We start from the raw sequence: 23,633 nt of genomic DNA, 5'->3' as shown, positions 1-23,633 counted from the left end.
GGTCCATTATTCTGATTCTTTTCCTATTTTCTGCTGTTAGAATTTTTTGACACGTTACTGCTGTTATCATACCTCGTTTTACATTATGATCTCATGCTGCTACAGTGTACATGTTGGTGAACTCAGGTCTGATTTGCTACCTCATTACATTAAACATATGACATGCATTTAATACAGTTTTGGCAGTACAGCACATTACAGTATATTGCACAATGTATACTTTTCAAATTGCACTATATGTCCTTTGCACATTGTATTTTTTTTTTATTGTACTCTGGTCAAGCTTCACCATTTCGTCTCTCTGCATACTTATATATGGAGATGGCAGTACCCACGATAAGTCTTGGAATGTATCACCCGTGGATTTTAGGTTTTACTGTTTATTGCAAAAACTTCAAATATTCTGTGATTTTTTATTTCATTCCGCACTATTTATCATTTAATGCACACAAAAGACTAGAATATCGGGATTGATCTCGGCAACACCAACCTTGATACTGGATCAAATGAGAAAGAAATCAAAATTGGTAGTACCGCCCATCTCCAGCAGATGAAACAGATCATGCTCAGGATGAGAGGTATCTGACCCCAATAGGTTGTGATCTCTGTTCCCAAAAGGGGTCAAAGCATGCCCCAAAGCAAACCAAGAGCACCATCTAGTGGGGTCAGAAAATATAGCAAATGGTTCATGAAGCCACAGATCCTTGAGACCATAGTGACAATTCTGTGCATGTTTTTATTGGGGATTTTGAATGTTTGCTTTTAGTAATTCATGAATCATAATAGAAAAGTAATAATGTTATGAAATAATTGAGTCAATGTGGATTTTAACCTATCATCATTTTTAGAATCAAAATCGTTATTGCCCCACAACCCGGGCTGGTGGAAATTTTTGAGAAATGGTTGTGATTTTGGGTATTCAGTCAGGCCTGGTAGTATGCTTTATTGTAACTTGGAATTTAAGAGTGTAGTGGATAAGTGATACGGAGAATAAATGAAATACCTTTGAGGAACCATTGGATGCTTTGATCATTGCAACAATGTTTAAAGCACTATTTGGTGACACAGCCTCTCTCAAGGTCTTTCCCCCCGCCATGTCAAAGAATCTATCTAAAGCAGTGTTTCTCAATCCGGTCCTCGGGGACCCACAGCCAGTCCATGTTTTTGCTCCCTCCCAGCTCCCTGCCAGACAATTCGCAATTTTGCTGCTGGGAGGAAGCAAATACGTGGACTGCCCGGGGGTCCCCAAGGACCGGGCTGAGAAACACTGATCTAGAGTCAGTAAGCCGGAATGTGGCAAGTAACAGGTGGTCACAAGTGAAGGGTGATTTAGCACCATTTATTGCCAAGGAGAGGGGATCTTAAAAATCTGTTTTCTCTTCTATGCTCCATGAGGGAGAACAAATTATATACTTATATACACACTATTATATACTTATATACACACTATTATATACTTATATCCATACACTACATGGACAAAAACATTCGGACACCTGCCCATTACACCTACAGGAACTTTTTTGACATCCCATTGTAAATCCATAGGCATCAATATGGAGTTGGTCTCCCCTTTGCAGCTATAACAGCTGCCATTCTTTTGGGAAGGATTTTCAGAAGATTATGGAGTGTATCTGTGGAAAATTTTCCCCATTCATACAGAAGAGGATTTGTGAGGTCAGGCACTGATGATGGATGTGAAGGCCTGGCTCACAGTCTCTGTTATAGTTCATGGCAAAGTTGTTTTATGGGGTTGAGGGCCAGTCAAGTTCTTCCACACCAAACTCACCCAACCAGGTCATTATGGACCTTGCTTTGTGCACTGGGACACAGTCATGCTGGAACAGAAAAGGGCCCAAACCGTTCCCACAAAGCTGGAACCATAGAATTGTCCAAAATGTCTTGGTATGCTGAAGCATTAAGTGTTCACTAGAACTAAGGGGGCCAAGCCCAACCCATGAAAAATAACTCCGTACCATTATCCCTCCTCTGCCGAATTTTACAGTTGGCACAATTGTAGTTTGCAATTGCAGTCAGGGAGGGAACGTTCTCCTGGCATCTGCCAAACCCAGACTATCCATCAGACTGCCAGACAGAGAAGTGTGATTTGTCACTCCATAGAACATGTTCCACTGCTCCTGAGTCCAGTGGCGGCGTGCTTGATACCACTCCATCTGATGCTTGCCTAGACTTAATGTTTCAGCATTTAAAACCCAGCAGCAACTAGCCCACTGGCAGGCTGATTCAGGTTAGTTAGAAGTCTTATGTGTCACATACATAATTATATACCATACTACTGTGTAGTGAAATGCTTTTAAACCTGATTTCTGGATTATGCAATATAAAGAAAACAATATTAAAAGAAAATATAAAACAGATTCAAGAGTTCTTTATTGTCAACACAACCATGTCCAAGTACACAGTGCATTGAAATACCGTTTCTCTTGCACTGTCTATGGTGCTACACGAATGGAGTAACATCCACAATATTAAAAATGTACTATAAATATAATGTACAATACAAATAAGATAAAATAGAAAAATAAAGAGCAGTGTGCAAAAGTAGTAAAATACAGTGCAATTACAGTATGGAATGATAAAAGTGCAGTGACAGCAGTTACGAGCTTTTAAAACAGCAGCTTAGCGCTGCGCCGTGGCGTACACTGAGCAGTACGCGCCGTCCACCTGCGGGCAGTGCCGCTTGGTGTGCGCCCGGGCCCCAGTGGCCCCGCATAGCGGGCAAATGTATTGCCGCAGGTATGGGCAGCTCACGCCGCCCGCCTGGTCCCTGAGGCAGTGGGACCGGAAGACAGCCTCCGACTCCCCATTGTGTTTGCAGAAACTGCAGATAGGCCGTTGTGGCTCTGGGGGCTCCTTCCCCCCAGACTGCCGAGGTGCAGCTGTAGGCTGCTTGGAGGTGCTTATCCCACCATCCACTGCATTGTCTGTATGCTGCTCAATAGACATTGGCATCCACCGGGCAGATCCTGGCTGGTTCACCACCCGACCTGCTCCTTCAGGCATGGCAGGTCCAGCTTGCATGGAACGGATCATGTCGGCCAACCGGAGATAGTCCCTCCATGGCTGAAAATACCCACGCCTGGACTCCATTTATGTGCAAACCACAGATGTCTTCCAAACTCAGAACAAAATGCACTAAAAAAAAGAAAGAAGAAAATACATCACAATCTTTAGAACACCAAAAAACCTACAACAAATTAAACAGTTAGGTAGAAATATCCGCAGCCTAGCACATTGACCCTCCCCGCTCTGATACTACACTTAATCTCAGCTAGGGCTGTCACGTCGTAATGTGATCACGATTATAAAGGGCGCGTGCAATAATCACCAGGGCTTTAGATGACGGGCAAAACAAGTACGACTTTTCGATACTATATGGACGTTTACTCACACCAACAATTTGGTGAGCAGATTTGTAGTGTGCCTAAAATATTACTGAGATGGGTATTGTGACTCACAAGTCTGTGAACAGTCTAAATTTGGCATATCCTCGTGTTTAATAAACGTCGAACTATAAACTGCAAAAGGTACCGACACACCACCGACGTCTTTCTACCTTGTTTATCCACATCTCCTCTTTCAAATGGTGTGCCTGTTGATCTGTCCCTTTCTTCATCGCCATTTCAGTGCGTATCGCTTCCATATTTTACCAAAACAATACTATGTGGCGTGCTCCGCTAACCGAATGTAATAAATATATGGATACGCCAAATTAATTCATCGTTTGTTATCCAACTAACGGCACTAACAGAGCTGATTTTCCAGCTTTCCTTCCCCTGGCCAGGTGTAAAGCCTCTGTGGTCAGGCAGAATCAGTTTTATTGTATTCGCTCACTTTTAAAGTAAATATCACCCATGCACCCTTGTCCGGTTTGGTGCCTCATGCACAGGGTCTTGAAGCGACTCGCCACACTCACCGGTCAGCCTGCATTTGTAATGTTGCTGTTCATATACTTAAGATGGCCACATGTACAACGGAATAAAACGTTCACAGATTCTTCTTCAAAACTGCTGAAATGTTACACATGTACGTATGGCGTCACGTCGATGTCAAAACCAGAGAGCGGTAAAACACAAAGATTTTGGAGAAACCAGCATGTCACCAGATTGTGAAAGTATCCATCTGAAAATCCCATCCCCTAGTTTCAGGTATCCTACCGAAGCTGCTACTCCTAAACTCATTTAGGCGTGTGGCAAGCTAAATTGCAATAGGAGAAAATCGTTTAATAGGATAAGACCCACTCAGCACAACTTAAATTTTACTAGTACAAATTCATATTTGACAGGTACGAATCACTGGTAAGAATTGTGTTGTCACTGGTAAAAATTCATATTATAGAGCTCTATAATTTCATTTTTACTAGTCATATATTCCCATTAACTTCCATTGTCTCTTTGCCTCACATATCATAAATTCATTTTTCTCTGGTAAAAATAATATTGTAGAGATCTATAATTCAGTTTTTAATAGTAAGAACTCCTATTGTAGATATCCATGATTACACTTGACTAGTAAGAATTCAAGGTCTGCATATCTACAATTATATTGTAGAGATCTGAAATTCACATTTTGGATATGCACAATGTAATTGTAAAGATCTGTAATTTAATTTTTACTAGTGAAAACTCAATTATGGATATGCAGACCTGGAATTCTTTCTAGTCAAAATGTAAGTTTGAAAAGTTTTAGAATTTCCAGCACATTTCATCCATAATGTTTGCCGAAGAAACAGCTCCAGTACCTATACCTGGCGTTTTTGCCTGATCTAAGACCCCTTTTCAAGTTTTGCTCTTCAGATCTTATTATCATTGGGTGATTCCTGGTCATCTCTATTGCTCATCACATTAGCATGTGCCAGACGTACCTCTCGCCCCCCCTCCCCCGTCCTGTGAACGAACATGAACGCTCCCTGCTGCAAATTGGTTGGTCCGAGCCACTATGATCCCCTACCCCCCCCCCCCCCCCCCCACTAGAAATAGTAGCGAGTAGAAATGATGCAAGAAAGTGCCAAGCAGCAAAAGGAAACTGATTTACAACTCACTCGACCTACGTGCATTATTCTCTACAAACATGAATGACTAATGGAAGAGCGGCGTGGCGACAATGTAACTAACTCCGTGGTTTATCAGCGAGACTTTCAGCTAAGTCGATAGCATGGCCATTATACACGCCTGCTGTCTAGCTGCAAACACCTCTAAAAAGACTGATAGTCAATAAATCGGTGCCCAATCAACACGTGTAAAACAACGAATTCCCCCCTTTTCACAAACATCATTTGACCAACATATACACTCTTTACTCCCTTGGCATCTGTAACCTATTCCACTGGGTACCGCACCACGGGGGACAACGGAAAGATGCCCGTTTTCAAACTCAGAAATTTAGTGTGACCTCCAAATTTACTTTGGCATTTGGTTTGCGCAGTTGGTCCTTTTCTAGGCTGAAAATCCACCAATTTTAAGAAGCTCGATTGCATAATTTTATTACATGAAGAAAACGTCACAAATCCCTAAAACAGCATCTTTAATGAGCAATTATGTCCTACCTATCTGGAAATGACAAAGGGCATCGACTTACACCCAACAGAGTCCGCGGTCCAACGTAACCTCTTCACTATTGATGGCCCGTGCAGCACCGAAGCTCCGAAACGTGTAAAAGTTGCAGGTGAAGAACAGGGCAGGCATTTGGGTTGAGAACTGGGGGGAGGTTGACGTCTCCACCCATTTAAGGGGGTCCAGGGGGTTGTATTGGCTAGTTTTGATTATTGGGGGGGGGGGGGTACATCCCTCCCATAATTTACGCCCAGGGGTGACAACCCCCACTGAAGCCCCGTATCGAAGCGCTTGTCGTTTCAAGGAGAATCACGTGACCGCTAAAACTGAGACGTCGGTCCAGTGTCCCGGCGCGACAGAGTTGTGCGGTGTTACTATAGCAAGCCAAATTGTCTTTTATTAGTATAAGCTTTATACTAATAGACAGTAGTTTGGCTTGGCGTAGTTCGATATCTGTGAACGAGGCGCCGATGCGTCGCTAAGTATCTATAGACTGTCGGCGACTCCAAATCCTGCAAGTGTGAAAAGTGTCAGAGCTACAGCCAATGAAAATGCAAGACACGAAGGAACCCGTGCAGGACCACGTGAAACCCCAGGCAGGAGTTTAAATAAAATATACTCGTTTGTAAATGTCATTTGATTTAAGTGTTTTAGCAATTTGCAGCGCATTGACACTAGAATAACTTGCCAGAGACATTCACATGTGTTATTTCATAACAAAACATAGTTTGGCGACCAGACAAGGATTATTCCAGGGTACTTTTTGGACGGAAAATATTAGACTTATGTGTGAATCAACCTGCAATGTTAATAACCTTATGAACCAAACTTTGCTGTGACTTTGGCACATTTAGAGAGGTGTGTGCATTCCAGGGGTGTCGGAAAACGGGGAAACGCGTCCACCCCTATATCGGCAGAACCCCCCCCCCTTCTTAGTTAATAAAGACTTACAAAATCAACAATTTGCTGTACAATTTAGAGCTCAAAGCCGAAACCTAACGAAGACTAGTTATGTAGTCTATCAGACAAAATTAATTTTTCATTTGATTCTGAAACTGTACCCTTAGCGAGGTTAGTCTAATTTTAAATGTTACATTACATTAAATGAAAAATTATTTTCTTTATTATTTAAAAATTATATTTAAATCTTTCTTACATCGCTTCCTTTCTCATTTCAGAGACGTGCAGTGGAGGCCATTTGCGGTATGAGCTAACAGCAGCAAAGTATGTCGGTATAGTAACTAAGGACGTTTTAGCAGCCACGGAACGTTAAGGTACAATTAGAGTTAGAACTTACAAACGACTTGGTGTTAAGAAGGCTTAGAAAAACGCAACCCTGGCAGATTTACATCTTAACAGAACTACATTGACTGTATGAACAGCTTTATAGAAAAAAACATCATTTTCATAATGTTCTAATAATATTTCCAGAAAGGTGCAGCATTAGCTGCGAACGGCACTTCACTTTGGTCAAAGCCAAAGAATAACGCGCATGCGTGGGTTAATGCCACAAAAACAAAATGCGCAGTGAATACGTTGTAAACTGAGCACGTGCGGCATCGGGGCTCGAAAGTCAGACTTGGGAGTGACGTCACACCCGTGCTTCAATACAAAATGCAAGGTATTAATACGAGGGACCAGCTGGATAACTTCAAATGGCTTTTATCTTAGTTCACTTACATTTATTAGCCCAGGCTACCTTAATTTCCAACAAATTATCCAGCTAAACAAGAAATCATGCCTTCTGAAAAAGACCCCAGCTCCCCTAACTGGGTTCATTGTTAGCCATTGTTAGTAATACCACTCGATAATACATGCAGGTAGGGTAGTAGCCCTTAACCCCCAACTCCGTGGGCACCGCTATGGGTGACTGACCTTTGCTACCAAGCTTGCTCTTGCCTTATACATTATATTGCCAAAAGTATTTTGGACACCTGCCTTTACACACACATAAACTTTAATGATATCCAATTGTTAATACATAGGATTTAATATGGAGTTGGTCCACTCTTTGCAGCTATAACTGCTTCAACTCTTCTGGGAAGGCTGTCCACAAGGTTTAGGAGTGTGTTTATGGGAATTGTTGACCATTCTTCCTGGAGAGCATTTGTGAAATCAGGCACTGATGTTGGACTAGAAGGCCTGGCTCGCAGTCTCCGCTCTAATTCATCTCAGTGGTGTTCTTTCGGGTTGAGGTGAGGGCTCTGTGCAGGCTAGTCAGGTTCCTCCACACCAGACTCGCTCATTCATGTCCTTATGGACCTTGTTTTGTGCACTGGTGTGCAGTTATGTTGGAAAAGCAAGGGGCCATCCCCAAACTGTTCCCACAAAGATGGGAGCATGAAATTGTCCAAAATGACTTTGAATGCTGCAGCATTAATACTTCCTTTCACTGGAACTAAGGCGCCAAGCCAAACCCCTGAAAAACAACCCAACACCATAACCCCCCTCCACCAAACTTTATACTTGGCTCAATACAGTCAGACAAGTACTGTTCTCCTGGCAACTGCCAAACCCAGACTCGTCCATCGGATTTCCAGACAGAGAAGAATGATTCCTCACTCCAGAGAATACATCTCCACGTCTCCAGAGTCCAGTGGTGGCGTGCTTTATACCACTGCACCTGACGCTTTGCATTGCGCTTAGTGATGTACGGCTTGGATGCAGCTGCTCGGCCATGGGAACCCATTCCATGAAGTTCTCTACGCACTGTTCTTGAGCTAATCTGAAGGCCACAGAAAGTTTGGAGGTCTGTAGCTATTGACTCTGCAGACAGTTGGCAACTTCTGCACCTCGGCATGCGTTGTTCCCGCTCTGTGATTTTATGTGGCTTACCACTTCGTGTCTGAGTTGCTGTTGATCCCAATTGCTTCCACTAACAGTTGACCGTGGAATATTTAGTAGCGAGGAAATTTCACGAATGCACTTATTGCACAGGTGGCATCCTATCACGGTACCATGCTTGAACTCACTGAGCTCCTGAGAGCGACCCATTCTTTCACAAATGTTTGCAGAAGCAGTCTGCATGCCTAGGTGCTTGATTTTACACACCCGTGGCTATGAAATCAATTGGAACAACTGAATTCAATGATTTGGAGGGGTGTCCCTATAATTCTGGCAATATAGTATATATGTGTTTGTATGTCATGGAAAGCAAAATGGCTATGCAAAAAAAATCCCTACAGGGATCAATAAAGTATCAATATTATTATTATTTGACACATACAAACACTATAGCAACAAGTCAATAGATAGCGGTTGGACAGTACTGTGTGTACGACCGATTTAATTATACACAAATAATACTTAAGTGCTAACAAACAGTATAAAACTACCGCTTTCATTTATGTTGATGAAGGGAGCAGCCATCTTGACTTCCGTCCAATACAGTTTCAGTGAAAAAACAACCTAGTTTGTGTGTTCACACGAACTGAACATGTTAAAAGTTCCTCGCATTGAATTATTTCAGTTTTTTAAGTAATAAATGGAAAGCAAAGTTGTGTTTGTCTTTCTTTTTTGCTGTAGAAAAATTATCTGATCCGTGACTCAAATACCTTCATATGAGTCAAACCGTGAGTTTTGTGATCCTTTGCGCCCCTAAACCAAACCTAACAAGCTACCTAGCGAACACATTACATACATTACACCGTAAACGGCACATTACGGGTTCCATTACATCTGTACTGTAAGTATGGTATGAAAAATCAGAATTTCACTAAAATTAACTACGCATTATGCGTTCCCTGCCTTGGGCGCATAGGTTCCAGGATATTACATAGGACAAGAGGGAACCGAAAATGGATGGATTCGCATATGTACTTCCAGCGTTATTGTCGTTAACGAAGGAAAAAAAAACGAAAATATAAACAACTAAACGAAAACCCCGTACGACACTGTGTAACGAGGGAACTTTAAGTCTTTGCCATTTCCAGATAGGTAGGGATTAACAACTGTTTTTGTTCGTTAAGATGCCGTTTTCGGGATTTGTGATGTTTTCCATCAAGCAATAAACATTTATGCCGTCGAACTTTTTGTTTTTCGCAGTTACGTTCGTGGATTTTCAGCCTATAAAATGACAAAATGTGCAGAGCAAATGTTCTAACCGCAAAGTAAGTTTCTGTCCAATTTTAAACTCGAGTAAATCTCGAGTTTGAAGGCGGGCAGCTTTTCGCTGGCCCTGTGATGAAGGTACGTCCATTTAGAGAGGCGCACCGCAATACGTCACCCTCCAGTTCTGGGCCAGCAGTTTCAGGACGGAAGTTTATAGGCGGGAACAACCCAGAGTCAAAGATGGCGGAATACACGGTGAGTGTGTTTTATTATGATGCTGTGAAGTTGAATTTACAACGGTAATATAAAATTGTGCACTTTGCAAAGCTTTGAAAAATTACTGTTGTGTCATTTTAGGCGTAAAAATACATGAAGATTTCAGTGTCAGTACCGTTGTGTTTCGTTGGTCAGCGAGCTGTTTGTTAACGTTTGTAGTGCCATCTTGCCAGCTAAGAGTGGTTCGTATAAAAAGGTGATCGACGTTTAACGCTTTACTGCTAGCTAATTTAAGTCAAAATAAGGTCTGTTTTCTGTCGACCTAAAATGCTCATTAAAACTTATTGTTAAATGTGGCGAGTTGTTCTACTATATAGAGAGATTAACTCACTAAAGAGATCTTGCTATTTTGTCTCTTTTTTTTCTTAGAAACATCCAACGATTCAGAGAGGGCAGTCTCTACCGCAATTGAGTCAGTGCTCAAAATGTTGCAGCTGGTTTCACTGCCCCTTTTGCACCGCCACTGTGTTCAAACCCACCAGATTGGGCAAGTTGAAAATGCACTTAAAAAGTCATTTTAACAAGGCTGTTCTTCACGAGGGTGAGTTAATTTGAGAGTTGTTTCTCAATGTATATGTGTAGCTGCTGAACATGTACTTTCCGCACAGTATTTTACAATATAACATTATGCTGTATTACCTGTTTTTAGGTTTCACCATCCACAGATGTGGCTTAGATTGCCGGCCTACACTCCATTATCACTGCCTTTACTGTCAGTTTACAGTATTAAGGAGGAGCGACTTTGCAAACCACTTATTACTTTGCAAAGTCAAACAGCATGTAGTACCAGGCAGTGAAGCCCCATCTTTAACCTTGAAAATGCCCACCAGTGCCACATTGACTGTGCCACCAATCACCAGTGTTTCTGCAGGAAGGTTTTGTGGGCCTGCAGTTATTAGAAAGAGGTGCCCTGTTTGCAAAGTGCTAATGAACAAACGGAGCTTGAAAAAACACATTGACCGAAAACACACAGATCAAAGATTGCAAGACATGGATGTGAATGAGAATCAAACGAAGATGGAGCACAGTGACATCGTGGATATGGAAACTCGGGAGAAAAATGTAAGTTAATTTATGTTGATAGGTATGGTGCAGTATAGTGAAGAATTCCTTGTCAGTGTAAATTTTTAAATTAGTTTCACCTATGCGACTTATGTTGGCTTTTCATGCATCATTAGTTTTTATAACTTTCCAGTGTTTTGTTATATCTGAATCTGTCTTGATTTTATTAGATTATTTGCTTACTTATCTTCTTTTAGCTCCATATAACCATTCAGAGGGGCCTTTCACTACCTTCCAGTAAAAAGTGCAGCTGCTGCCCATCTGCAAAGTTTCACTGTCCGTTTTGTGGGCCAGAATATTTTAAGCCTACAAAACTGAGCAAGTTGAGGGTCCATTTGAATGGCCATTTCAAACGAGCAGTCTTCTGTGGAGGTATTCTTCTGCATATTATATTTCAGTTCATCGTATGTGTGTGTGTATACACACATTTCTAATTCAGTTTATATATAATGTGTTTATGTGTGAAATGTAAATATATATAAGACAAACTTTGTATATGTTAAATGTCCATTAAATTCACCTTTTGATATTTCAGATTATACCATTCATAGATGTGGACTTGGTTGCAGGAAGCAACAACATTTTCACTGTTTGTACTGTACATCTACAGTACTAAAGAAAAGAGATCTCATAAGCCACCTTTCAGCTTGTCACACAACCCATACACGGAACCCCCAGACGCCCCCCCATGGGTCGAGCCCCCTCACAGTAACCATTGGAGAGAGCTGTAAAAGGGTCAGTTCACTCTTAATAATTAGGAGGAGGAGCCCTTTCTGTGATGTAATCTTTTGTTGTCCAATACTGCTTTCCATGTGTCACTTTTCCCATTCACATGCAGTGAAAAGGATGGGGGAACGGTCTTGTATTTTTTTTTTTTGTGAGTCAGCTGACTGCCAAGTAAAAATGGAGCACAATTGGGGAAATGGTCTTGCTTCGTACCAGTGTGTCCACCTCAGATCTTTGATTTATTGTAATTTCAGTGCATAGCATGAGGTATTTAGACAATATGTGGTGAAAGACGTAACTATCAAGTGGTTCGATGAAGAAAACATGAGGGAATGTGTTCAATGCCAATGTCAGGCCATTGCTTGTTAATATTTATTTCTGGTTAAAGGAAAAAAAATTGGGATCTATACATCTTGGCTTCGTACGCCTTGTGTCTTTGTCTCAGCAAACAGCCTCACATTCTTGCCTTTCTTAACGCAATTCAGTGCCATCAATTTTGTATATGTAAAAATGAAGCACAGTATTATTTTCGATTTTTCGCGTTCACTGCGATCTTCTGGCCCTAACCCTAATCGCAAATGATGAGGGGTGACTATGTTGGCATCATTTCTACCCCCGTGTGGTAAGAATGATAACAAATGCTGCCAGTGGATTTGAATAGCATTCATATGATTCCTGACTACAGGATTATAGACAAACTTTACACAATCACAGGTAATTTTCACTTGATGAAAATATAGCTGAAGTTGCTGCACAGCTAGCTGGCTAGTCTTATTCTTAGATTTTTTTTTATAAGTCACAGACTGCATTATTCATGATGTGCACAGGGGCAGCAGACTGATGTGTTCTGCAGTATAATTTGATGTTTGTGATCAACAGCGGAGAACTAATAATATTTTATGCAAGACAAGTAAGGCTTTTTTTCCCTTCAAATTGTAGCCAGATTTTCCTCATCTTTGTCGTTATCTCTCTCAAAGTAGAATGTGATGCTGATGTACTCAGGTCCAGCACATGGGGGGAGGGGGTATAAATTGGTAGCAGTTAAAAATGTGAATGTTGTTGAAGGGACAGGGGTCATGTTGTGGCTCTGACTCGGGTGATGTGACTATCCTGTATTCTCATGTACATATTTCTGTTTTGAAGGAATCTCCGGAACACTGGGCCAGCCCGTTGGACTCCGGTTCAGGACCCAGTTCCATCAATAGTCTTGGCAGTGTACTTGATGAGCCTGCAGTGTCCTCCGCTGCCATTGCTGCACCCTCCCCAGGCCTGTCAGATGGGGAGCACTCATCCGCCTTCAGCCCTCCACCACTCAGCCCAATTGTAAAATCCTTCACTAGTATTATACCCCAGCGCATCGGCTCCCCTCTGGATGACCCAGGGAAGACAGTGCAGTGGAAAGACCGAGCTGATGCCGCAGAAGGCCCAATAATGAAAAGACTCAAAGACCTTAGTAATGAACCTGTGCCCGATAGCGCGCATGCAGATGAGGATCGCCGCTTCTTTTCTGCGATGGCTGACTTGGTTAAAAGGCTGCCACTGCGCAGAAGAGATGTCGCTAAATTCAAGACCTATCAGATGCTGTTTGACATGGTGCAGCAGTATGAGGATGAGCAAGAAAGCTAATGATATTTTCTATCTCGCTAATTTTAATACTGTTTACTTATGTTGAATAAAAAAGACAGTTTACCTGTCGACCTGTATTTACTGACAATAGACAAAAAATAGGCAGGTTTGGGCAGAATACTATGAATAAATGCTATTGCCCTACACAGCCCTGAATGTATTGCCTACAAAGAACTGTGTTATAGTTGAATGCTTAAAATATGTACCTCGTTCAAAATACGCTTAGCAACGTAACAGTGGAATGTTTGTTTTGGTGTCATTATAGATCAGGCTCTAGTATTAATATACTGAACATTTCAGTTTGTTTGAACACAAGTGCAACCGACAGGATTTTTATGAAGGAAAAAGTAAATTTCTGCCTGTATTTAACCACGTTAATTAGACAAAACAGACCGAAAAAAAGCTTTGCTGCTAATTGAATACAAGGACACTCAGCATTACTCATAAGAATGACTGAGGACAATCATAATTTGTTACAAAATTTATTTAAATTTAGCAGATACCAATACATTAAATCTCTTGAAATTACACTGCCCAGCCACAGTACAAGGCCAGTGGGGAAACTGAAAATATCTTTAAATTGTGTCTGATGGTGTGGGCAGGACTTTGAGCATCATTCTGGATCCAGGAAGTTGTCATCTGCCGCCTGTAACAACCACCACTGCTGAACTTTCCCAGAGATGACATCTGCAAAGTTTGGTAAAACATACCTTGCTGCTTTGGTTTATGCCAGGAAATTGTGTAGGGAAATGCAGGCATTCAAGCTGCTGACCTCCCTGTCTAGAAAGTATTGAATGGAGTGTCAAGCACACCTCATTTGGAAGTTAATGTCCCAGAGTAATTTTCATTTATCCTCTGGACTTGGGAATTCTTTGTCAGGGAGATTGGTTCCCGTGGGGAAAAAAGTAATGCATTGCTCTTGTAAATAGTATGTTTCGCAAAGGGCGGGATATTTGAGTAATATACACAATCAAGTGAGTGAATCCAATGTAACGTATGTTAAAACTGTCAAAAATATTGTGCATATGCTTGTGTGTAGTTCCCATTTCTTTACTTGTAGTGTAGAAATATACCTGGATTAGGGGCGCGTGAGGTTCATACACAATGTAATTCTGCATTCCACGCGAACACAAAAGGGTTGGTCGTCGTGATGCCTGGCAGGACCTCGGGTGATGGCAGATCCAGTCGTTTTCCAAATTCAGTCTCTTGGAACACACCTTCACTGGTCCATCGACCATAGTTAGAAGCTAGAATTAGCAAATGTGGTTTTAGACATACTAAAATCACACAGCTGCCTTCTTGTAATATTTAAAGGGCGCGCATGCCACCGTCTTCTCTGTATTTCAAGCAATATTAGCACGAGTTCCTCCTCTTCATAGCAATTATCTTCTAACCAGATCCACGTTTGAATTAGTGGAATCGACAGTGTGTTTACATCTGGGTTACCGCTGTTCCTTGTTTCCTGAGTGAGCGGGAGCGGCTCCCTGCTTCCCGCTAATGGCCGGTTTCCCCTACAGCGCCATCCCAGGTCTGGCGTCAAAGTACGCGGTTGCCTGTTACATTGGCGCAAGACGTGAACGCGGGTGGCCCAGCTGAAAAGATGCTTTGGGCAAAAGGTTCTGACAAATAAATAAAAGTAAATTTTATACAAGCTGAAAATAAGACCTAATTTTTCCGGACTTGGGACCTAAAGTGTCTGAAATGTCCAGAATTTTCTGTTATAACACTACGTATGCATTCATTCATTCCCATTCCCGCTTGTCCTGGGCCGGATCGTGGGGGTTCGGATCTTATCCTGAAACAGTAGGTGCAAGGCAGGGAATAACCCAGGACGCGGCACAAACCATCGCAGTAAAAGTATTCATTGTTTACCTATGTATTTAAAAAATTAACGAGACTAACATTCATTTATGTTTGTAGCTCGAAAGTGTGGCAGTTTTTACGAAAATGATAAGCGCAGGTCACATTTTTCCTCTGGCACTATTCCAGAAGAATTCGTAGACCTGCTTGCTGACTTGCTTTTTCAGGAACTGCGACACGGCTACATGACCTACAGCCATAGAAGCCGCGGAATGCTGATCTGGGTGCTTATCTATCCTGGCGACGCATCTGAAGGACTTTCTTATATGGAGGACGAAACGTGACTTAAAAACGAAGAAATAAATCTGTAGAATGAATGTAGGTGTATTGATTTACTTCTTTACGGATTTCCAGATTTATTTGCAGATAATATATACGGCAACATACTAGATCAGTTTAAATACATAATATTAGGCCCAATTCTGATTCTAAATACATCATGTAGTATATATAACATTATATAAACTGAATGATTTTTATTATCAGTAAAATAATTTATGATCGTAGACTTTTTCTAATTGTTAGTAAAGGTAGAAGTGAAGAGTTGTATGCATTTATTCAGCATGGGTTACATTTTATTGCACTGCCAGTGCAACACAGGTAGTGTTGTAGAATTAAATATCACAGTAATTATTGTTTTAAATCATTAAAATCAAAGAACAGTTCAATAATAAAACAGGACTAAGAGCAACTGCAAAAGAGATGTATGTATCATTAAATGGGGCGGCTTCTGTCGTGTCGATAATACCATATATATTTGCATTATATTTAAATCTATTTATCAAAGCACCCAAATGCTTGACGGCTACCTCAAAAACCACGCGTTTATTTCGGGAAGGAGCTGAAACTGAAGGTTGTTATCGCCTAATTTTATATCTGTTTGGTTAGAAAATAAGTTTTTCGCCCAATCACGGTTTGTACAGCCGTCTGCAGGATGACTGACAACCTGCTGGACGAATCACTGTCACTTAGCTCTGCTGCTACTGGAAATCAGCAGATATTTATTATTTGGACGTTACAGTGACAGTACAAAGGAACCAATCGCGATTAGAGACGGCGCACATGGTTAGTGAGCGCTGCGTCAGCTAACCACTGGTTTTCAATCCATTTGGCTAATTTACCAATGCAGTGGGGGTTAGGGTGTTTTTTTTAGTGATTTCGTACACGCCCCCTGAGAATCTGCTTGATTTCAATGAGAAGACGGTGGAAATGGATAGCAAGCAGCCTGGAGGTCAGTTCAGCTCTAGCGACAAGTGAAACGTATTAAACATTTCGGCGTGCCGTCTGGCCTTAGTATGTCATTTTTTTGCCCCAGCGGTTTAAACAAGCTGGCAGGGACTGACCAGAAGCGCAAACGAAGCCCCAACTCTCATAGGCAGCTGCTTATGCGTGCACTTTCAGAGGCTATAGCTAACTGGTAATGGTGAAGTTAGCCGCTTTAGTTATGTGCTTAGGCGCCAGCTCAGTCGTGGTATGATTACTCAGACATCCAAGTGACTCAGTTGCCATTTAGCCACTGGTCTCCGGTGGTGTGGATGTGGGTGGATAGACACCGTACTTGTTATTTAACTAGGGAAAAGGTAGTATATGTCGCAGTGTTGCCAATCTCCATAGTCTGGCTGCAGTATATGTTCCGGGTAAAGAGTAATATTTTGTTGTCGCGTGGCGAGCATATCGTAAGCAGTGATTTTAAGATTATGATCGTCATTTAGTGTGACAGCTAGGCAGGCTGTTAAATCCGCGTAGTATTAGCTGTTTTGTGGTTGTCAAGCTGTGTTCTAACGCTAGCAAGTGTGGTTGTGTCCTGGGCAGACTGGGTTGGTATGACAGTTACCATTCAGATGCGTGATCAGTTTTAAAACATGGTGTATTACATTTACCGCTAAGCTGCACTGGACAGTGAATGGATGACTTATGCATTGTCTGTGAAACTCTTGATAAGTTGCCAGATGCGTTACGCATCTTACACCTACGGTTTAACATGAGCTCTTTCGTGAATAACCAACCAAGAGTGTAACGCGAGAAGACTTAACCTTTATGTTAATTTGGGCGAATCTTTTATAAGCTGCTGTTTCTGTCCCCTTGCAGACTAACGTGTTTAACGTTTGTGTGCCCCGGTTTAGGTGCGGGGTCCTGGAGCTCCGCAGCCCCTTCGAGCAGCAGCGGATCTGGTACCTCCGGTCAGTTCTCCGGCTGATCCGTACCGCAATAGCATTTACCGATACGGTTATCTTCAATAATAATCACACTCTCTGATTTCTTTCGTTTGTTGAATTTCATAGCGTTTCTTTAATAAATTCTTTTAGCTATATCCTCATATGTAATCCTGCCGTGCATTCTGGTTTCTTTCTCCACAGAGTCTTATCCGAACGCTAGTGCATGGCAAGGCAAGTGTAATTTTAACGTCCCTTAGAGTTTTTCCGGATGTTTTGTAAGGGTCCTGAACGATCCGTCCGTCCCAGCAGGTTATGAGGGTTTCGGCTTCTACAGCGCCCAGAGCAGCAGTGGTAGTGACCCCTCTGCAGACCAGTATGTGTATGGGAGCTCCTGGGAGCCCCCCAGGGGCGGCACTGAATCCGGAGTGGCCATGAGCGGGAACGAGGGCAGGGGAAAGGGACAGCAGCAGGGCGGAGGGGGGAGGAGCAGCAGTGCTGGTGGCTCGCAGGCAGACAACCCAGACTCCATCATTGCTAAAATCAATCAGCGCTTGGACCTGTTGTCCAAGGAGTCGGGAGGCAAGGAAAGTCAGGAGAGGTGAGAATCCCTTGATGCATGAATTGTTGCAGCATCGATGCATGGCAGTATTAGTCCTGTGTGCCGCGACCGCAAAACAAATAATGCATCAGTTTCTTTTTATTGCAGCAGTTGCTGTGTCAAAAGGAAAAAAATAGCAGAATTACCATAATTTTACAATTAAGTCCTACGTTTTCTTAATGCATGTCGCTAATGACTTCAGTAATTGTCATGTACTGATTTTCATACATTTTAAATGAGCCTTTTCTGCATTTTCATTATTATTTAGTCAATTTTAAATGCTCTGTTAACTTAGAAGTTTTAATGACACTGATCTTAAATAACACACTGATCATTTGTTTTAAGTGAAAGCTGCGGGATCCTTTGCTCCCGTCGTGTGTGAGCTGAGCCCTGATTTCTGCTGCGATTTGGGCCAGCCTGCTGCTCCATCTTATTCTGCTCCTCGTCCCCCCCCCCCCGCTTTTTCTCACACAGCACTTTCAGGTTTGAGTGCTTTCAGTCCTACATGCTCCCAGCCGACAAGGAACAGTCTGTCTCCTCCTCGCTGTATCGAGAGGCGACTGCAGGGGGCAGCGGCGAGGCCACCGGGGGGGGTGCGGGCGGCTCTGCTGGGATGCCGTCGCCGGAGAGCAGCTCCCCTTATTCCCGTGGCCGCGGCGGAGCGGGCCGGCGGGAATCAAGCGGGGCGGGTGAAGCGCGATCCAGGGGCAGAGGTAGCAGAGACTTCAGGGCGGGTGCCAGAGCCGGCCAGCACCAGCAGAACCGGGCCCAGAACCGTCGAGGGGGCGGGTACTGGAGAGGCAGAGATGCCCCTGCCCTGCCCCCTCATCAGCACCCGCACCACCATTCCCAGTTCTCCCAGCACTCGTATGGCTGCTATCCCTCCTCTACGCCACCTTCGTCTTCCTCCTCCTCCGAGCGACTGTCTGCCTGCTGGAGCGACCAGAATTACATGGGTTCTTGTGGACCAAGCCGGGGTCCCCGGGGGCGGGTACCGTCACTGTTCCCGCCCCCTTACTCAGAATTCTATGATGCGCCGCCGCCCCCCATCCCCCCACATCATCTGCATGGCCCCACTATGATGGGCGGTTTCTGTCAGCCCTACGGTGGAACACAAGGGGGCAGCAGCGCTTGGAACTGGAACGGGAAGACCTGGCCCCGAGGAGACAGAGACGGGAGGGTGAGCAGTGGGGGGGGGGGGGGTGCCTACAGCAGCAGCACCCCGAATGTTCCATCGTCAGAATGTGTTTGGTGCCTCCTCATGTCTTCATCGCTCTCTTCCTGCAGAGGCAGCGAGGAGCCGGACCGCCGGCGAGGAGTGCGGAGGGGAAGAAGAGGCGTTTCTCCCAGACCTTCGACGACCTCGAGGCCCACCACGCGGGGACGGAATCGGAGGAAGACGATGACGACCGGAACCCATTCGCTCAAAGTACTATGCCCACGCAGATCGCGCTTGGTTAGCTTATATAAAAAGAAGTAATGCCAAATTAAAAGGTGTTGATTTAGTGTCTGGGGGCTGCTTTGCGTTTTTTTTTTTTTTTTATTATTATTATTATTTTTTTTTGAGCCCAAGCTACATTTTAAATTTGTGCTTCTATGCTGGTGGCTTGTGAAGCAGCGTAATCTGGGTGTGGATGAGTTGCTTTGCCCTGGGAATCGCAGCCAGCTGGACCAGGGAGAGGGTTGGATTTATTTAGGGTGTGATTTAACGGAGAGAGACGCAGTGAGCCCAAGCAGCGGTGGCATGGGCAGGTGGGAGAAGCAGGACGCGTGTGTTTGAATAACGTTCTTACACATCTGTGATGGAGGATTGGCAGCGTCTTCATGTAGAACACATGGTGATTGAGTCTGACTCACTCTTTGTCTTCTCACAGATGAAGACGACGACAATGAGGTAAGTGTTGACTCTTTTGTGTGATTTGGATCTGTAGAAGTTTTTATATTTCACTTGTTAACCATCAGTCTGGCTATTTGTTTGCTTCAGTGGTTTCTAATGAGACTAGATTCTTCATTGCATTCTATACCATTGCTGCATAGTGCATAAATTAGTTTACAACTGTGGGAATTAAAAATCAGTTTTATATGAAGATGTTAAAAATAGCTTCCTGTTCACAGGTTGTTGAGGAGGAAGCTGGAAAGGAGGGAGAGAAAACTAAGACAGGTGGACATCACGCCATCCCTCCTTTTTCCGCACAAAGTTAGCGCGCAACATGTGTAAAATAGTTCTTCGTTCGTAATTTCTGTGTTAGCAGGAGAAGAGGAAGAGAACGATGATGAGGCGAAAAGGAGGAGGGGACGCAAGAAAGAACGACAGCAGAAGGATCACAGGTCCGGTGTGAGCCAACAAAGACTTTGTGTCCATCTTGGGTTGGACGTTGAAGATCAATGATCTGCCGACTGCTTTCTTTCCACACACACAGGCTTCGCTTTACCTGCTCGATGTGCAAGTTCAGAACAGTGGAGGAGAAAGACATTCAGAACCATCTAGAAGGTCGCTTCCACAAGGATATCTTCACCTTCCTGGCCAGCAAGATCCCAGAAGCCCATGTCAAGTTCCTCCAGGTGGGGGCGCCATTGGCATACGTTCGGCGATAGGTGGCACATGGCACCGTTCTCTGTAATCTCACCCTGGATGCGTTTCTCCTCTCGTCCCACGTCTCTCCAGGAATACACGGTCAACCGCAACAAAAAGATATTAAAAAAGAGACGAGACCTGCTGGATCAGAGTGAGACTCATGAAAAGTCCGACCCGTTTATAGGTAAAACGACTGCAACTGCATCTTCCTGTCTGAATAAGAATATTGATAATATTGATGATAATACGCTAAGACCTTATACTGAATAAGCAGAGGGATGGAAATAACGAGAGTGGTACTTACTTGGTTGTGAAGGAGCTGAATGTATGCAGCAGGCCGCAGATGCGTGTCGCATTGAATGCACGTTTTGTTTGGTGCCGCAGGTGCGGGCCAGGACGATTTCCTGAAGCGCATCGAGGCGGCGCACTGCATGGCCTGTGACATGGTCATCCCGGCACAGCACAGTCTGCTGCAGCGCCACGTCAACTCCCCGGAACACTTGTGCAACCGTAAGGTGGGTCCGATACTGGGGTCCCGAGCCAATGGGATTTTAGCTGTCACGTGATCAATGTGCAGAAGGATGCGTGGATGTTTTTGGTTGGGTGAGGTCAGAGGTCAAGTGCCTCTAGTTATGAGTAATTGGTTAAGAATATGCAAATTCTCTGTGTGTTTGTGTGTGCATGTCAGGGGGGGATTGAGGCCAGGCAACTACGTCCACAGGGCTGCCAATGAATGCTAATCATTTTTTTCCATCCGATCCTCCAATCCCAGTGTCCCATGGATCTGATTTGCCATCCAACTGTCACAGTTATCTATCCATCCCTGCATCCACCCATCTTCTATCCTTTTATGCATTGCACCGATCAGTACTGGGACGCCAGGTTATTCAGTCACTTCATGTTTTGTCATTAACCTACCGTCACTGCCACAGGGCATCACTGAGCACTTTAAGAGGTCCAGCCTTCCCATCGCTAAGAGCATCCTCAACAGCAGCAACATCAGCAGGATGCTGGAGAAGTATTTAAAGGTACGGCGCTCCGAAGGCGATCAGCAGCATCACACTTCCAAGGGAGCCCGCGTTTGTCTGATTTGTTTATTACTGGGTTCCTGCTGCTTTAACGGGGGTGTATCGCTCTTTCCACGTTGCTTTGAACAAAACCGTCTGATAAATAAATAGTAAAAAAATTAAGAGATGTTTCTCTTGATAGATGCTGTCCTGTGAAATGCTGGTTTTGTCTCTGAGAGTTAGTTGTCTGTTATAGTGTCTTTGGTTCTGAAGTAGGGTAATTAGAGCATATTTGTTTACACTCCGTTTGGGATTTATTGCTCTAAATACATTTTTAAGCAATAACACGATTGGTTCTAATAATAGTTTGGCTTTGGAGATGTTTCTACAAGTTGTGGCCATGGAGCTGGGATTATCTGACAGACCCAGGTGTCTGAGAACTTTGAAGGTGCATGTCTGACAAATACGTTACATTGTTGTTACTCTTGCTAAGCTGTTCAAAGAGGAGTTTTTAGTTTCTTATCATTGACTTTGTGATTTTTAGTATTTAAATATGCCTGTTGTTTTCCTGTCTGCTTTCTCTCCATCACTAAAATGTCTGTGGCCCTTTTCCATCAGGGAGAAGACCCCTTCACAGATGAAACAGGTGATCATGACCCAGAAGATGACTGCCACCTAGTGAAGGCCAGTCCTGGAGAACAAGTGGCTTCTGGGCCCAGAACTGGGCTTCTGCTTCACCCGGGGGCACCCACTGGCCCAGAAGGTGCCAAGAATGATGGGAATGAAGATGAGGGGTCACAAGAGAAGGTGGTTCTTGAGGAACCACAAGAGTTTTTAGAAGAATACTTAGATGAAGAGGAGGAGGATGAGGAGGATGCAGTGGAGTAAAGACTAACAAGACTATCAGTTTTGTCGCATTAAGCTTTTGCAGTGTTATAAGCTGCCCAGATACTAGGTTGATTTCTGCATTTTGTTTGTGACACTGGGATTAACACCATGTCACAGATGATGTCATAAGGAGCTGTGAGTTCAGATGATGTCATAAGGAGCTGTGAGTTGTTGTAAATCTCATAAATGAAGGTGATCATGTTTGCATAAAAAGAATCACCCCTGGAAGCACTAGTGGCAGTACTGTTACCCCCCCCCTTACTTTTCAGTATGCAGTAAGATTCCTTTACTTAATTTCTCAGTCATGAGCAGTCGTGCAAACACATGAAAGGTTTTCTGTGTGAAGACATTTTTAGATGGAGGCTGTCTTTCCAGTTTAAGTGATACCAAAAATGTTTATTAGGGCAAGAAGTGAAATCTGTTTGCAAATACGCGATACTGTGAGATGCTCAGCTTTCTAAAAGAGATAAAGCTTTAAATTCCTTTGCCAGATCCGTGGCATCCACTATGAACTTTACCCCATTCTTCAGTAAATTTGCACTAGTAACAATTGACATGGTCTGCTGTACTTATTTTACTTGATGCTGTTTCTGATGAGAAAACGTCAGTCCATCTGCGGGCAGCCTACCCCCCCATGGGGGGGCTGAAATGCTTCGTTTTTATGATGGATTCAGCGGGAAACAGAATTAGGTGCCTTGTGAGCATTTTGGGAATCCAGCAGGACACACAGAAGGGGTATTTTCTCTGAGATTTTCTCTAATATATGAATTTAGCGTGAGATCTTTACATCTGGGGGCTGAAAAAGGGAGACATGCATAGAATACGTGTTTGTAAACACCTCTGTGTCTCGAAACCAGCAAGTCGTAAAGGTCAAACCTTTAAGCAGTGACTGGTCCCAGTCTAATCCCTTTAATTTTTTACAAAATACTCTGGCTTTTTTTCTTTCTTCTGACTCGCACATACAATAAACGTGGGTGGTTTACAATGTTTTGTGTGATTTGTTTTGTTACATCATAAAGAAGGTGAGCATCCTTGCATAACTAATGTCAAAGACAGAAACAATGGTTTCCTGGCAACAATGCACTGTACAGAGAAATGTAATAATACTCCGTGGTTTGATTTTTTATAATAAAACAAATTATGAGACATTTAGTCTCAGTGTTAAGTTCTTGATCCTGTGGGGTCTGTGGATTTGCTTGCAGTCCGGAGTGTAAAACTTACCCCATACCCTAACCC

The 23,633-nt window shown here is 43.3% G+C and overlaps 3 protein-coding genes and 1 long non-coding RNA gene across 6 annotated transcripts; 2 read left to right on the top strand and 2 right to left on the bottom strand.

The window, feature by feature from the left end:
- Positions 1-2,640: 2,640 nt before the first annotated feature.
- Positions 2,641-3,111, bottom strand: LOC125718423 (nanos homolog 3-like). The gene has a single exon (XM_048992276.1). The coding sequence runs from the start codon at positions 3,109-3,111 to the stop codon at positions 2,641-2,643; it is 471 nt and encodes a 156-aa protein (XP_048848233.1).
- A 6,626-nt stretch (positions 3,112-9,737) lies between these two features.
- LOC125718401 (uncharacterized) lies at positions 9,738-13,461 on the top strand. The gene is made up of 6 exons (XM_048992247.1): positions 9,738-9,878; positions 10,269-10,440; positions 10,549-10,961; positions 11,159-11,333; positions 11,497-11,696; positions 12,831-13,461. Exons 1-6 carry the CDS (start codon positions 9,756-9,758, stop codon positions 13,311-13,313), a joined length of 1,566 nt encoding a protein of 521 aa, XP_048848204.1. The 5' UTR covers positions 9,738-9,755; the 3' UTR covers positions 13,314-13,461.
- Positions 13,462-13,781: 320 nt separating this feature from the next.
- On the bottom strand, positions 13,782-14,756 carry LOC125718402 (uncharacterized). The gene is made up of 2 exons (XR_007384825.1): positions 14,387-14,756; positions 13,782-14,000 (listed from the first exon to the last, which is right to left on the bottom strand). It is a non-coding gene; the product is annotated as an uncharacterized LOC125718402 (long non-coding RNA).
- A 618-nt stretch (positions 14,757-15,374) lies between these two features.
- Positions 15,375-23,545, top strand: LOC125717759 (A-kinase anchor protein 8-like). 3 transcript variants are annotated; one of them, XM_048991013.1, is made up of 14 exons: positions 15,375-15,491; positions 17,297-17,353; positions 17,531-17,560; positions 17,639-17,927; positions 18,402-19,107; positions 19,215-19,356; positions 19,802-19,821; positions 20,043-20,088; positions 20,177-20,255; positions 20,348-20,489; positions 20,593-20,686; positions 20,887-21,017; positions 21,435-21,530; positions 22,128-23,545. In XM_048991013.1, the coding sequence occupies exons 4-14, from the start codon at positions 17,761-17,763 to the stop codon at positions 22,395-22,397; spliced, it is 1,893 nt and encodes a 630-aa protein (XP_048846970.1). In that variant the 5' UTR covers positions 15,375-15,491; positions 17,297-17,353; positions 17,531-17,560; positions 17,639-17,760; the 3' UTR covers positions 22,398-23,545. The 3 variants fall into 3 exon arrangements, with proteins under 3 accessions (XP_048846970.1, XP_048846969.1, XP_048846968.1); XM_048991012.1 differs by lacking the exon at positions 15,375-15,491 and adding an exon at positions 16,250-16,404 and having other exon boundaries at positions 20,180-20,255; XM_048991011.1 differs by lacking the exon at positions 15,375-15,491 and adding an exon at positions 16,250-16,404.
- The last annotated feature ends 88 nt before the right edge of the window (positions 23,546-23,633 follow it).

This window comes from Brienomyrus brachyistius, chromosome 22, assembly GCF_023856365.1.
Source record: "Brienomyrus brachyistius isolate T26 chromosome 22, BBRACH_0.4, whole genome shotgun sequence".
Taxonomy (NCBI): Eukaryota; Metazoa; Chordata; class Actinopteri; order Osteoglossiformes; family Mormyridae; genus Brienomyrus; species Brienomyrus brachyistius.
Note: the sequence above shows the minus strand (reverse complement) of the source record. Positions and strands in the feature narration are given on the sequence as shown.

Excerpts from the sequence above, each read along its gene's own strand:
- LOC125718401 (XM_048992247.1), top strand. The coding sequence starts at position 9,756 with ATGAAGGTACGTCCATTTAGAGAGGCGCACCGCAATACGTCACCCTCC. Across the intron at positions 10,441-10,548 it reads CAAGGCTGTTCTTCACGAGG|GTTTCACCATCCACAGATGT; the intron begins GTGAGTTAATTT and ends ACCTGTTTTTAG. Across the intron at positions 11,697-12,830 it reads TTGGAGAGAGCTGTAAAAGG|GAATCTCCGGAACACTGGGC; the intron begins GTCAGTTCACTC and ends TCTGTTTTGAAG.
- LOC125717759 (XM_048991011.1), top strand. The coding sequence starts at position 16,383 with ATGGATAGCAAGCAGCCTGGAG. Across the intron at positions 20,089-20,176 it reads GGGAGAGAAAACTAAGACAG|CAGGAGAAGAGGAAGAGAAC; the intron begins GTGGACATCACG and ends TTTCTGTGTTAG. Across the intron at positions 20,490-20,592 it reads CCCATGTCAAGTTCCTCCAG|GAATACACGGTCAACCGCAA; the intron begins GTGGGGGCGCCA and ends ACGTCTCTCCAG.
- LOC125718423 (XM_048992276.1), bottom strand. The coding sequence starts at position 3,111 with ATGGAGTCCAGGCGTGGGTATTTTCAGCCATGGAGGGACTATCTCCGG.